Raw genomic sequence first — 16,090 nt, 5'->3', positions numbered from 1 at the left:
ATGTCTAACACTGTACATCAGTGGTAGCAGCTGAACAGCAGCCAGTATCATGTGACAGCAGTTTGCAGTGCACAGTATTTCGTCACAAATGAGCTCTAGGTAGTTAGTAAAGTCTGTGGGCAGTTTGGAGAACCTGCTCAACACAAAAAAAACCCCCAAACCAACACAAAAATAATCTAAAAATTTCTGAGTATTTTAAAGTAAGAAATTGACTATTTTGCAAATTAAATAGAGGGAAAACACCAATTCCAAATTGTAAAAAACAATTTTTCTTAGAAAAAAAATAGCTGCAATTGAACTTTAGATGTTTGGTAGAATTATTTCCTTTTAACTTAAAATGCATTCATTTTCATACTTATTCACACCCTAAGAAACAGGTAACATCATCTGAGATACTCTGGTCATTAAACAAGTAGGTTTTTTTTTTTGGGAGGCAATCTTTTAAAAAAGCTGGTATATTAAAGAAAGTAAGTCTATCACCTCCTAACTGACCTTCTTGAGCAGTTGGAACCATCCAGGTTGTGGTAGCGGTTGCTTTTTTAACATTTTCCATCTCAGTTTCATCTGTAATCACTTCCAAGGCCCCAAATTCATTGACTCTAAACTGTAAGACAAAACAAATGGCATATGGCATAGTAAAAATTAACTGAAGTCCCTTCCAGTGTCTTCTTATATTCACCAACACAGTTTTCACATGGTGTCCTCACTATATTGCCTGTTTTCTCTGTGCTTCTGCCTAGCCCGAAGGAATTGGAAACAAGCCTTTATTGTTTCTATCAAGCATAATGCAAATTCATTCTGATATCTAAAAATATTAATTTGCAATAGATACTGATACAGATGCTTCCACATGCAGACTGATATTTAACTTACACACAAGACTCAAAAGACCAGTAACAGATATTCATGAGCACATCTTCTAACCATATGCTTTTCATTGCCAGCAAAATAACACACTCCAGACACTAAGTATTTTTTCTGAGGAAAAAGGAACTGCACATCACATAGCAAATGCTTCACAGAGTACAGAAATATCAGCATCCTCTGAAAACACTGTGCTTCTCTGCTATAAAGCACAACATAAACAAACATCTCAATGCAGTTTATGAGCTGTTTAATTACACACTGAATATGATACTACTGTCAGCCAGAAGCAAGGCTCAACAATACCCCACATGCTGTGCTTACACTGGAGCACCGGGAGTTATAGCCATCCTGCTGCCAGCAGAAAAGCATCTTCCCAACGCTGTAGTGATTACAGCACCACCAGATGAAAACAACTTCAGCTTGCCAGTCACTATGTGGTTTGCAGGCCCAGCTGGTTACATGAGTTGAACTCAAGGCAACGTTTTACCCCTGACTGTCTGCTCTGAACAGCAAAGGAGAGCCTTTGCAACAGAAAACAGGTCTCTATCTGTGAGGTGCTCTCACCAACAGCTTTCAACAGGGAAAGTTATGTCTGAGAGAGTCTTTCAAAGCTTCCCAGCACCCACCAGAGAGAACATTCCTTCAAGGTAGTAGCATAAAGTCTATTTCTGTTTCTCTGGTCAGGCAACTTTACCTTGGGAAAACGAGAAGAGGATCAATTACCTGGCACCACATTGACCCTCTCTGTGCCTCTGGAGGCTGAACAAATCACTCCAACTCATTTTGGACCCTGCTATGGCACAGTACTGGAAATAAGCCATTCTGGCTGAAAGCAAAGGTGAGCCCCATAATGTACAAGCCACAACAGTGTGCTTTCACTGATACAGTCCTTCCAGCCTCAGCATTTGCAAAGAGCCACCAGCTCAGAAATAATAAGCTGATGGGAGGGAGAGGAAAAAGACACCCTCAGAGAGTCCTGTCACTGGAGCCAAGATTTTTTTTACTTGTTATTAGCTCACAATAGATTTGAAAGCATAGATGAACTGTTGATAATCCATCTGGACTGAAGGACCAGAAGTTAAACTTTGAAAGGCAACCAAATGCAGTAACACCACAAACTACAGTTAGTGGACAGACATTCACACAGTTCCAAGCAAAGAAAAGCAGTAGAGTTACCATTCAGAAGACAATCCTTGCATCTTACAGCTGACTTATGCACCCAGTCTGGTTCCTATTCCGGTTAAGCTCATTTTTGCTATTGGTGCTTTGTTGCCCCTGTAACAGGTGGATGCCAACGGGTAAACCTTCCTTGCCTTCAAGAGCTCTAACTCTCCAAGAAGTGGCTCAGCAAGCAAGCTATGAAGACAGTCCAAGACACGGTGCTGCGGCCCACCAACTGACCAGGTCACAAGGAGGTTACTGATCAACCTCTGGAAACACTCTCCTGCACCTTCACACAGTATCAGTTGGAACATCCAAACCAAAGGTGTTTCTGAATAGTCCTGGCACACCTGAATACCTGGGATGTTTCTGCATGATTCGATCAATGTCCAGCTCCAGGAGTACGCACAGGTTCCTCATCCACCAGGGCTTCCTGTGGTACAAAGATGTCACTCCAGCTAATGCAATGACCCACCAGTCCTGACTGACAGGCACCAAACAGTGCAAGGCAGATGACTGCAGGGAAGGCTGCTCCCAACTGCTCTTTCACTGGAGGGTGGTAATGGCAGCAAGAACTGAACCATTAATGAAGAAGCTCTTCAACAGTCAGGCCACCATGCTAAGATGGTCTCAGTGATGGAGAGTGATGACTCACTACTGCCTCAGAAGGCAGGAGGGCACAACAGCCCTACTGGGTCACCGTCTCACTGACCACTGGATCTCCTGGTTTTGTTTGCAGTTCACTTTTGCCAGTGTCAGAGGCCTCCAGTCCCCATTAAGGTGCAAACTTGAATTCATGTCGACTTTCACTCTCTACTTTCCTGGCTACAGCATCAGCATTTCTGTGCATGCCAAGACCTTCACAGCTAACCAGAACAATGCCTCAGACCTGAGGAGTCATACTCTGGTTCTAGCTGAGGAGGAAAAGCAATGAACAACTTGTGACAGAGGTTAATTGCTCAAAAACAGGATAAATAGATGTACATAGCAGCATGCTGCACAAAGCCACCACAGGATAAGAGCTGCCAGAGCAATGTGCCAACTAGCTTCTATTGTTGGAAGAATGACAAAAAAGGATCTAGATTAATGGTGGTTTATGTGCCTATGAAAATATTCAATACTTTTGTAAGTCTCTTCTACTTAGAAAGCAGATGACATAAAACCTCAAAAGGTAAAGGTTCCATCATAATATTTCCTCCAAGTCAAAACACAATAAGAGCAGTCCTCCCAGATACTTCCCTAGGTATCCTGACAGCTTGGAATTTCACAGCAGATGATACACAGGGAAAGAAACAGGGCCAGGGAGCCAACTTTTGAGGATGGATCCATAGCTTTCTAAGAAGTAAAAAATTGTTTCTAAGTCACAAAACTCCTTAAGTAAAAATACACATTTGTATTGGATGAAGGGATTTTCCTTAAATTTGTCTTCACTGCAGCAAACAGTAAAATTCCCAATGACGGAAACAAAGACAGACTATTACCAAATACTTTATAAATAAACTCACAAAGAAGATGAATTTTTGTCACTTCACTGTTTTAAAGAGAATAAATTATAAGGAATGTTTGGTATGAATTTAATCCACCTGACTTTTGTCAAATGCCTGTTTGCAAATTTTACGTAATCTCTTAAAATAATTCTCTGTCCCACCCAATGGAGCCAATGGTCTTAAGTGATCAGATGACAAAGAAGTAGAGAAAGAAATTTCAACAGCTTTCATGAGCAAATCCACAGAGAGAGAAAGAGGGATAAATGCAACATTTAGATATAAAACTTAGCTTTCAAAGTTTCATGTACAGGTGAGCAACAAGGGAAAAAATGCACATGTTCAAGTAACTGCAATTCTTCTAACACATATATATTGTAACTGAGTTGGCAGGACAAGTCCAGCTGTTAGTGGGTAAGTATACAACATAAAATTTACTTAGCTGCCTTGTCTGCAGTTTCCATAAGGCACAAAACCAGTATCTTCCACTTAAATATCATCAGAGATTCCTTCCACTCAGAGCTGAAACACATTTTCACATTCTTGGGAAATGATGCCCTGATATACTAGAACTTCATCTTTTATGATTGCTAATTTAATCCCCAGGAACACTGCAATATTCATTCAACAGATAATGAACACACCGAGGGAAGTCAAAGTATAAATAAATAATAATCAAATATTGTAAATATTTTTTTAACCATTTCTGTCTGTGTACATGCTAAGTTCTCCTACAGGGACCAAAATTACTATTGATACACAATTTATAAAAATTAAAATTGCATGAAAATTTACAGAGAGCTGGAATAAGTGTCAAAAGTCACTGGTATGAGGCCTTTGTCTATTGCAAGCAATAGTATCACACACAGTATTTCCTAAATGTTCCACCCACATTTTCTGTTACCAATGTCTCTACTCAAAGTCCATTCCTGAATTTCTTTCTCAAAAGCCTCTCTTCTAACTTTTAATTTCCAGTAGTCATAGGCAGTTTATATCCATTTTTCCTTAAGCCAACATTACCCTATGGATTACATAGCTCTAGTAGCCTGGCATTTACTCTCTCAGTATATGATAGAGCAAGGAATTACGTACTCCCACAAACGTGATTTTATTAGGCTAAGCACAAGATCCTTTTGCTCTTATGAAAACAGTGCTCTGCCTTCTTGGTCATCCTGCCATTCTTTGCCCACCATTGCTGTGCTGGACCATGGAAATGCACTTTTTCTCAGTGAACATGACTAAGCAGGTGGACTCCTGCTGTGCCTCTTCCAGTGGCTTTAGGACATTTCCATTTCTTATAGAAGTTCTTTGCCTTATCATGCCGGCTGGAAGACACTCTGTAGTTTTATGCAGGGGTAATTAAAAGGGCTTTCTGTTCTTTCTCCATATTTCATAAAAATACGCTTGAGTATTTGTCTCTATATGGGATAAAAAAATGCCAATGATGCAAAATGTTTATCATATTGCAATCAATATCAATTGATGACATCGAGTTGTCGCATTGCCTAGAATATTTACATAACTCAAACCTGTTGGCTACAAATATATACAATCGATTTTCAAATTAAGTCCCTGTTGTTGCACGTGTCTAATTCAGAGCAACAAAGATCAGAGATCAGACTACTGTTACTTGTGTCCTCTTAAAAGTGTAAAAGATCTCATCAGTACACATAGATTTCAAATCAGAATATAAGTTGCTATCATTTTATACAAGCTAAAAGTATTATTTAGGAGGACAAACAGAAATATAAAGGAAGAAAAGGGAAGAACAAGGAACCAAAAAAAAGGAAGAAAAATCCCACATATGTTAATGCACAGCTTTAAAATAAATTAGAAAAAACAGCCAACACTACCATCTACTGGGCAAGATAAGGACAAAGAGTTCATTGCAATAAAGACAATTGTTGCTGCATTCTGACAGTAACTTCAGCAACAAAATATAACTTGACCCCACAACAGTGTGATTGGACTAGCTCAGAAGATATCTGCAAAATTGTTATTATCTAAACAAAAGCAAATTGAGTAAATGCTCTTTATACCTATGAAGCAACTAAAAGTAACAGAATTATACAGCAGTTTGTCAAGAGGATGGACACCTGGGACTCCAGTGGTAGAAACCAAAGAACTGCACTCTGATCTCTGGTTAGCAAACAGTTATTATCGTCATTCTTGATGTTAATCACCATTTAATCACAGTGGTTTCAGTGGGACTGCTCAGATAAATCAGAGCTTTTCTGGCATCTTACAGCTCCTTCTCTCTTTAAAGCAAAGGAATCATCTAGGGACATTGTATTGTCAACCATATCCTGCTACTTGCAGAACCATTTTTTACAGATTACTTATGTTTATTAAGTAATTAAATGCCAGAACTTATGCATTCAACCATTCATTCTCCTCTTCTCTGTGTGCACGATACAGTCTTTACATGCATGGTCACATACTAATTTTTCCACAGAACCCTTGCCCCAGGCAGGGGCCAGATAACATTCAGAAAAATAAGGCAGCTGTTGGTATTTTTATACTCTTTCTTCAAGCAGTAAAGCCAGTCTTATTTACTCTACATGGTTTGAAAGCAGCATGACTGTTTGTTTTCCTTTAAAAAAAAACCACAACAAAGAGCATGTATCAAAAAGCTTTAGGCACTTTAGCAATTACTGTTACAATGCAGTGCAAAGTAATTCCTGAAACAAAACCTCTGTTCTCAGCCAGTTACAAAAGAAAAAAAAAATCACCTCTTCCTCCTTCTTCATCCTTCTTCATACTCTGCTCACAGCTTATTTTAAAGCACTTAGTAAGCATGTTACCCCCTTACCTTTGCCTCCACAAAATTTTGACTCTTTCAGGGATGAAGATTAGGGAAATATGTTCCTGCACCTAAAGAAAGGGAATACCCTTTCTTTAATGATGAGAAGAGATCCTGTCTGTATGCTACTACTCTGCAAGTATGGCGAAAGACAACTTAAGTAGGATCTCAGGGTATCTAGGGCTACCTAAATCATAAACAGCAGAGATTGAACTCCTCACCACGACCAACGGGCAGGGCCAGACCCACTTTCACTGGAATGTTGTTGTCAGCAAGAAAATCAAGCCCTTCCACCAAGCTTGGATTGATCTTAAGATGCTTCAGTAACACTGCAATAAACTAATCCTGAAGTAACGAAGGAGAGAGAACAATCTGCATCTAAAAGGAAACATTTTTTCCTATGTAGACAGGCACAAGCAGGAAAGGATTGCTATCAAATATTATCCTTCCAAAAATAAAAATAATAGGAACATCCCCTCTTCACTTCAGAACTGAAAGCTTAGGTTCCATCAGAAAACATGTACCTTCACCAAGAAACCGACATTTCCCCAGCAAACTGCCAATACCTCAGTCTTCTCTGCAGTAATGTTTATCTGCTTTATTCTTAGACACTCCTCAGGCTCTTCCAATCCCCCCACCCCACTCTGAGTGCTCAAGAATTATCTTAGTACCAGAGGGCTTCTCAATGATTTCTCTCCACTGCAAACTCAGTCTGCCTTATTATCTCCACTTGAGTAGCAAATTGCAGCTAAACAGACTTTCTTAAGGTGACACATACATCAGCGACAGAGCCAGAAGTCAAGGTCTGCCAAGATGATGCTTATTGATCCAGAAGTTGACCTACAAAGCAACCCTGGCTGCAAATTATTTTGGCCAGAGTATTTCTAAATACAAAACACTAAACTCATGGGGAACCCAAGCTAGCAACAAAAAAAAAATAAAAATGGCTACCTGCCAAGGTTTTGGTTCCAGTGAGCTGTTCAGCATCACAGAGGAAGGCTCTGGTAGAATCAAGTGCAGTGCTAAGCTTTCCTATGTGGGATTTACCTGCACTAATCACAAAACTATTCCTTTTTCTTCCTGAAACCCTCTGCCCAGTTATTTACTAGTATGACAGCATCTACAGCAAATGACGTAGAAGATTTTGTGATAAAATAGCATGTGATCACTTAACGGAAGACCCTACCATGATCACACATGAGGAAACCCAATTAAACATTCAAAGGCAAACCTAAATCCAGCATTTCTTGGTTTTGGAGTTTGAACAATTTTAATACTGGAATTCCCTTTTTGGTCCTCCTTTTCTTAAACAAGGTAAACACATTTCATGACAATGCAATTTTAACCAGAAATCTATGGTGATGAAGCACAGCATGAGCTAATTAATTATATTAGATTGCAACAGAAGAAAGTTACTTCCATGTGGAAAAGACCAGGCCACTAGGTACATCTGCTGGGGCTTGCACATGGACAGAGAAAGTCCTGTCCACCTTGCTTTCTGCTCCCTGTGCTACCCCATACCACCTTCCCTGAAGGGCATCTATCTTCTCTATATTCCCTGAATGGAATCTATCTCCCCAGACTCAAAGTTCAGCACATGGCACCATGAGAGAACAGAAACAGCTTTTGCACTGACAAAGCACTGTATGTAGTTACTGCCTGAAACACTACCAGTATTTCTATAATAATGTGAGAAAAGAAGTAAGTTGTTCTCAAAACGTTAATTATCTCAACCAAATTTGAATGCAGTTTCAAAACAGGCAGGTGGAAGGATATACTTCACTGCCTTGAGTTGCTGCACCCCTACATCCAGAAACAGCACTCTGAATCACTGTCACTGTCTTTACAGCACTGCTGGAAATACCAAGCATCACTGACCATTATTCCACCATTCATGTTCCACTATTATAGCTGGTTTCCTACAATATTTTCTGATTAACTATATTTACAGGTTAATTTCTTCATCATCAATTTTTTACTTCTTTTCTTTATGTTCAAGCACAACTTGCAAGCTGGAAATAATGACCAAAATTCTGTCCATGCAGTATATAACAGTTCACTTTCCAAACATAGCATCAGAAAATGCATTAAGAAGTACTTCATAAACTTCTGTCACTGCAGTAGGAAGTGACTCTAAATTATTACAGCTTTTCCAATTTAATGAGTATATTTAAATCTTAAAGCCATGGTATTGCTGCATGCACTCAGCACAGAGATATTTTAAAAAGAATTTTAAGAAGAGAAAAAAGAGGAGTATTTCACATTTACATTCACACCATGCAGAGTAACTAGTAAGCATTGATGTTTTTCAGATGAGCATACATTACTTAGCCTGCCACATGAAGGCATTCTGTAATTTGTAAACTATTTTAAATTCTATTGGAATTCAAGTTTTCTGTTTTATTTAAACATCTTGAAAGAACTAATATACAATGCTAAAATTTTTGTTCTCAATCTGCAGTGCATCATACTGTACAATTTTTAATTCTCCCTATTCCCTGTGTAATTTGATATTCTAGCGTTTTCCACAACTACTCGCTATTTATCTGTCACAAAGCATTATGCTCAAAGCAGCATTCAAGGAGTGCTAACTATTTTTTGCTGAAGATTTTCAACAAAATCTGTATGAGAATGTATTTCCTTCTCCAACTCTGAGTGACAGAAAACTAACAATTAACAGTGTCCAAAATCTTAGGAAAAGAACATTTTCATCATTTTACTGACGTAGAAACAGATGAAGGCGTAAGAGAATGGCTGAGAATGGAGGCTTTGGTATCTGATTTGGCTCCCTTGTTTTGATTAGACTGGGAAGTGAGTGCCCCCTGGTGCAGCCCATCTCAGTGAAGTCTGGTAGGCATGGAACTGCCTATAGGACTTTGTAACAAAAAGAAATAATGCAAGTTGCGATTTCTGATTTAGCTGTTCTTCCATATAACGAGAAAAGTTAGATTAAAGCAATGTCAAGAAAATACTGATGAAAGTGATTTGTAAACGTCTCAAGAAACATTTTACACTACTTGTAGTGGTTTTTTACCAACTTTTATTCATACAGGAACTTATAATCACAAAAATGAAGTGGTTTTTAAAAAGAATGGTGGCTCATATATACTAATATCAGGCTGAGTATTAATATCGCACACAAGAAAACAGAATTCTTAAAACATGCATATGTTAAAATAAGCATGAAACTTCATTGTGCAAGCAGTAAAGACAAGCAAATGCCATATAACTTACGTGATTAAAAAGGACTTCAAGTAGGTAACTGCCCCAACTGTCTACATTAAAAAGTAGCATTTCAGCATTTTTGTAGATTTAACATAACACATGCTCATGCAATATAGTTTGCCAAATCTGAGTGTTCAAAGACAATTTTTCCTAACATTTTAGAAAAGTAAAGAGTAAGTGTGAGAATAAAAGCAATACATTATCTGCAACAGATAGTTCAGCTATTGCTTATTATAAAATAAAAATATAAAACCTCTCAGACACTTAAATCTACTACCAAGGTGCTAGAGTATTTGGATTTGTGGCTCTTGCTACTACAGTGTTTTCACCAGAATTTTCAACTGTATTTCGCTGTAAATACATGGCAATGATTTGATACCTTTAGTAGAAAAGGTCTATTACAATTTTTGAAAGACAAATGCAAGCTCACAAGAAGTAACTGGTAGGCAAGGCCATTTTCTTTAGGTTCAGGACACAATAGTAAAATACTCTGTTATCAGAATAGTTCAGGTAAATGATCCACATTAACCCTTTCTGAGAATTCCACAAACAAAATAACACCTCTTCCACAATTGTCCCCTTCCCGTCAGACTTGGAAGTGTTCGATTGATTACTTCAGCGTGAATTAAAACACAAACAAGGTCAAAATACTGTTAGGGAGTGAGATTTTATTATTGGTCACACAAGGGGGAGAGACAGGGTGACAGAAAGGTCAGAAACGGGAAAGGGGATAGTTAGAACTAAGCAAGATTTGGTATGCCAAAGCAGAGGTAGTCACCATCATGGACCCAGATGATTCAACATGTGCTAGCAGCCCAGAAAGCCAACCAAATCCTGGGCTGCATCAAAAGGAGTGTGGGCAGCAGGTTAAGGGAGGTGATTCTCCCCCACTACTCTGCTCTCATGAGACCCCACCTGGAACACTGTGTGCAGTTCTGGTGCCCTCAATATAAGAAGGACATGGAACTGTTGGACCAAGTCTGGATGATGCCACGAAGCTCATAAGAGGACTGGAGCATCTCCCCTATGAAGCCAGGCTGAGGAAGTTGGGGCTGTTCAGTCTGGAGAAGAGAAGGTTGTGTGGAGACCTCATAGCAACTTTTCAGTATCTGAAGGGGCCTACAAGGGAGATGGAGAGTGACTCTGATAGAACTGAGCTTCATCCAAAGGGTTGTGGGCAGCAGGTTGAAGGAGGTGATTCTCCCATCTACTCTGCTGTTATGAGACCCGCCTGGAGTGCTGCACACAGTTCTGGTGTTCCCAGCATAAGAAGGACATGGAACTGTTGGAGCAAGTCCAGAGGAGGCCAAAAAACTGATCAGAGCACTGGAGCATCTCCCCTATGAAGCCAGGCTGAGGAAGTTGGGGCTGTTCAGTCTGGAGAAGAGAAGGTTGTGTGGAGACCTCATAGCAACTTTTCAGTATCTGAAGGGGCCTACAAGGGAGATGGAGAGTGACTCTGATAGAAACTGCAGTGATAGGACAAGGGGTAACAGATTCAGGTTGAAGGAGGGGAAATTTAGGCTAGATATTAGGAAAAAGTTTTTTACTCTGAGAGTGATGAGACACTGGAACTGGAGACACTGGTTGCCCAGGCAAGTGAGCAGCAGGAAGTGATGTCAGTCAACACTGAACAACACAGTCGGTGATCTCCGCAGCTAAAGGGGATGTTGATGGGATGACCCCACCTGGTGGACATGGTCAATGGTGCCTTGTTGTCTTGGCCACTGGAAGGGATGTTACCTGTTACCTGGAGGATTTTGGTGGTGGAAAATGGTGCCTCGAGGATTTCCATGGCCAGAGGCATCCTGTGGCTCAGCTAGCTTTGAGGCAATCAACCAGGCCTTTGCCTCACAACAAGCCAGGCAATGCTGAAACAAACATTTCTTAAAAGTCTCTTACAACAATCACATTTACAGTTTTAATGAATTAATCACCATTTGCACCATCAGTATTTAGAAGAAACCCTGAAAAATAAGTTTTTACAACTATCTTAAAACTTAAAAATCCTTATTCTAACAGCTTAAATTGTTTTGCTATCTATGTAAACAAGTACTTAAGTCTTTCACTTAGTTTTAATGCTCCCTGATCCAGTGACCTCCTCAGACTAAGTCTGCATTGTTAGAAAACATTTTTCCTTTGGTCAGTGTTAAAATGGCTCCATTTCAACTGCATCCAGAAACCCCCTGCTTTTGTATTTAAAAAAGTCCAAACAAACAAACAAAAAATCCCAAGCAATAACCCAAACAAAATGAGCTGCCTGTCAATACAGTGTATCTTTCATCATTCTGGGTAGACTACTACTGCACCTCTGACTGTGTCTTCCCTAATGCTTGGACCAAAGAAAGAATCTCTGTCCAAAAATCAAGAATCTGTTTGTTTCCAAATAAAAATAAATTAAATAAATAAATAAAATCCCAGAAGAACAGCCTTAAAATGAAACGCATGCTTTCCTGAATAGGACATAGTTAAGAATCTTCTTACTTGATTTATTATAGTTACCCTCAGCTACTTCAGTCCCTTCCCTCACTTTGTATGGGAGCTTTCCCATTCCTCTACTAATGAATGACTCAACCATTGCTTTGGTTTGGTTTCTTTTGAAATAGGGTAACCACAACTGAACAAAGCACAAACCAATGATTTATAGGAGATCATTATTATTATTATTATTATATATTCCTGCATTGTTCCCTTTTGTATTGCTAAAACATTTCAATATTATGGCTGCCTTTCACACAATGTTGCTTATTAAAACAGAAGGGAATATTAAAAGCCTGGACATTTTTTAAAAATACAGAACTGCTCACGGAGGCTGATGATAACCTTGGCTATCATCATCACCACGAGATGAAGTCTGAAATCTTGCAAGAAGCCAGCAAAACAAATATCGAAACAGCAGCAGTGGACTTCAGGAAAGGCATATTTTGGGTTGTTCAGAGATCTGCTTGGCAGGATCATACAAGAGAATGTTTTCAAGGGTAAATAGGCCCAGGATATCTGGCTCTCTCTCCAGACACTTCAAACCAGGAGAATGATGCATGTCAATGTGCAAAAAGTTAAGCAAATGTGGATGAAGGCCAACATGAGTGAACTAGGGACTTCTGGCTCAGTTCAAAAGGAAAAGGAGGTAAGCAAAATATAGAACAGGAAACTTTATACACAGAAGGTATATAGTGATATTGCTGTTGCATACAATGATGAAATTAGGAAATCCAAAGCTCAGCCAGAGAATAAACTAGCAAAGGCAACAGGAAAGGCTTCTCTGTATGTACAGGCAGCAAAAGCAAACTACCAAATTGAAGGGAATGGCTGAGAAACTGAAGGACAGGGTTGCTGTCAGACAGACCTCAACATGCTGAAGAAAATGGGCCAACAAGATACCATGAAGGTCTAAGAAAGCAAGCACAAGGCCCTGCACCTGGAACCGAGCAGCTGTGCAGAGCCCAGGGGCTGACTATTTGAGAGCAGCTTTGCAGAAAACCTAGGAATTGAACATGAGTCAGCAATGTGCCCAGGCAGCAAAGGCAGCCACAAGCACCCAGGGCTGCCTGAGCAAGAGGGCAGCCAGCAGGACAAGGGAATGCATTACATATCCATTCCACAGATCATCTGTGGGCTACTGTGCCCAGTACAAGAAGGATACCGACATACTGGAGCAAGTCCACCAAAACAAGCAGGGGCAGCCAATATGCAAGGAGACGCTGAATGAATCCATTCGCTCAGTCTTAAGAACAGAAGAAGAGATTACACTGCTGTCTTTCAGTAGTTAATGGGGGGACATAGAGGAGATGGAGCCCAGTTCTTCTCAGACGTGCACAGCAAAAGGACAAGAGGCAACAGGCACAAGCTACAAAAGGGGAAATTCCAACAAAATATCCATAAAAGGAAAAAAATACTATGAGGGTAGACAAATGCTGGAACAAGTTGCCCAGAGAGACTGTGGTATCTCAAACCCTAGAGATAACCAAATCCTGAGCAACCTGATCTCAGTCGCCCTGAGGCAACCCTAAGGTCTGGGGTACTCATTCTAAGTGGTGTCCTGAAGACCTCTGCAAAAAAGATTATTTGTGAATTTATTCCACTGTTCTGTGCTTTAAAAAAACCCTCCAAACAAAAACAAACACAGAACAAACAAAACCAAACCAAAAAAACCAAAACACCAACACACAACCATATTTGCAACCTGTGTCCTCAATTTCAAACACTTTCTGACTCTTTACTACAACAATAGAAATCCTATCAGTCTCCAAGAGATAAACAGTTCTTCTAAACCCCACACATTTTCCTGTAAGATTCTCTTTAAATAGTAAACTATGATGAAAACTCATCAGTGTTAGTTTAAACTGAATGGTATGAAAATATTGACTATAATCAACAGGAAATAGGTGCAAGAAAGTCTCTAATATGAAAATTGCAAACACAGGAAAGGACACCTTCTGACAACACAGTAGAAAGTATCAGATAAATAAAAACAATCTGAAAATAAAATTGTTCTAATTTACTTTATTAAACAAAACCACTATGAAAAAATCAGTTAAAAGTACTATTCCAATATAATTCCAATCTCTACAATGTACTAAGTTCAGAAGCACTCACTTCATTAATTTTTTCTAGGCACCCACATGACAAAAGCACAGTAAAAATTAGCTATTTTTAGAAATAAAAAGAACTAAGAATATAAGACCACAAGACTCAATGACAGTATAAAGTTTCTTAGTGATACAGTAATAAAATGTTTTAAGTGGACTGAATTTTCACACTTTTTGAGATTTCTTTGGGATCTGGTGCACTTGTTTACTTCTGCCTATATAGTGAGGCAGTGCTAATTTATGCCTTCCTACAGGGATGACGGCTGTCTGTGCCAGCACCACAAACTGAATCAGGAAACTCCAGCACTAAAACCTAACAGGCTACAGTCTCTTAACTCAGAACTGCAGATTCATGTTTTATTCATAAGAGAAGATACCTACATGCCAGCTTTGAAATGCATTCTTTTGGCATTTAAGATTTTTTTACTTCGCTTATTAAAAAAATTACAAATCTTACCTTTAGGTCACTTCCCTGCAAAGTACCTATGCCATCCTTCCAGTCCATTGCACTAAATACATCAAACTCTTGACCATTTCCACTAGAGGCAGAATCACTCATGATGCATGAACTACAAAAGAAAAAAAAAAAAAAGATATTATCTGAAAATTCTCTAAGTGGTTTAATGCTTATATCACCACACATTTCTTCTAACACATTTCATAGATTAGTATCAAGTGCTTCCCTCTGCACACTGGCACTGTGGACAACTGATGAGAATGGTGATAATATACACTAATGTAATAAAAGCAATGGGAAATTCTTTTGAAACTTTCAAAATAATACCTGTTTCACACACTAGGAGGCAATGAGACTGTATTGGAGAGAAAAGAAAAATTTCAAACCGCAAATAAATTGACATGGGGAAAACATACTATACTTCAAGCACACCTAAGAAAGACACCTGTTCTGGGAAAGGCAAGGCATGAGTGCACGAATACAGTAATACATTCAACATTGACTCACGCAACTGCATTTATACTATACTGGATAACATGCTGATGTGAATACTTCACCCAAATTCAAATTCAAATTCCAAAATGAATTCGAAACTGTCATTTTCCCTGTCTGACTCAGGACACTCAAATATTCTTTATGTTTCCATATGGCTTCACTAAATTTTGACTTGCATTTGTAAAACTTATTTTCACGTAGAGAAGCACATATACACCAGAGAAAACTACTGGTTAGCAAGACTTTACTGGATCCCCCTGTTTCAGAGCAGTGAAGGGAAAGAAGAGAATATCTTCAGAAATAGTGGGCCTGGACATTGCCTTCTGTGGTAAATAATCTGCACAAGCAACAGAAGTATAGTGCACTTGCATCTGCCCTCTGCCTTTCAGCCACCACTTGTCATTGCCACAAAGGTGGCATCAACTGCACTGAAAGCGCTTCTAGCAGCCAGCTGACTACCAACAACTTCTTTCTTTCCACTTCTCACAAACCCATCAATCCTTAAATCTGTGGCCTGACACCTGATTTACTATTTGTTCAGTGTGGAATCTGACCCGCTACTTTTGTTTCTGAAGAACTTATGCATTATGCCTAGCAGCTGAAACAATTTGCAGCAAATTCGGCTCTATCTTTGGTTTGTGAACTATTAGCAGAAGCTCACTCCTTTTGAAATTTACACTTCCTGAACTTTTAAGCAAACACTTGCAAAGCCTCATACTCTGCAGACTGCAAACTTTTGCTGCAAGTTATCAGTATTCAAAATTCAAATAGATAGAGAGCTTCCTCAGTGCTTAAGTTTGTTTTCTAAAATCTACTCTCTGGAAATACTGAATTTAAAAAAAAAAAAAAAAAAGTGGTATTTGTTCACTCACAGATAACAGAAAAAGATGCATATGAAGCACAAGTAAACTCAGGTTTTTTACTGGAATTTTGAGGAGAGAAATGCTTAACCAGTTAACTCTGCTGCACAAAAAATAATCGAATTTACATCGTATTTATCAGAAGAATG

The 16,090-nt window shown here is 39.1% G+C and overlaps 1 protein-coding gene across 1 annotated transcript in view; it reads right to left on the bottom strand.

The window, feature by feature from the left end:
- LOC103809374 (lethal(3)malignant brain tumor-like protein 3) overlaps positions 1 to 14,694 on the bottom strand; it is a 16,566-nt gene extending 1,872 nt beyond the window's left edge. The window contains exons 1-2 of the mRNA XM_009082202.1: positions 14,587 to 14,694; positions 493 to 604 (exon numbers count right to left, since the gene is read on the bottom strand). Coding sequence (XP_009080450.1) covers positions 493 to 604; positions 14,587 to 14,688 — 214 coding nt within the window. The 5' untranslated portion in view covers positions 14,689 to 14,694. The remainder of the gene's footprint in view (positions 1 to 492; positions 605 to 14,586) is intronic.
- Between the last annotated feature and the right edge of the window lie 1,396 nt (positions 14,695 to 16,090).

The sequence above is a fragment of the Acanthisitta chloris genome, unplaced genomic scaffold (genome assembly GCF_000695815.1).
Source record: "Acanthisitta chloris isolate BGI_N310 unplaced genomic scaffold, ASM69581v1 scaffold30579, whole genome shotgun sequence".
In the NCBI taxonomy this organism is placed as follows: domain Eukaryota; kingdom Metazoa; phylum Chordata; class Aves; order Passeriformes; family Acanthisittidae; genus Acanthisitta; species Acanthisitta chloris.
The sequence above is the reverse complement of the archived record's forward strand: the minus strand, read 5'-3'. Positions and strand labels throughout refer to the sequence as shown.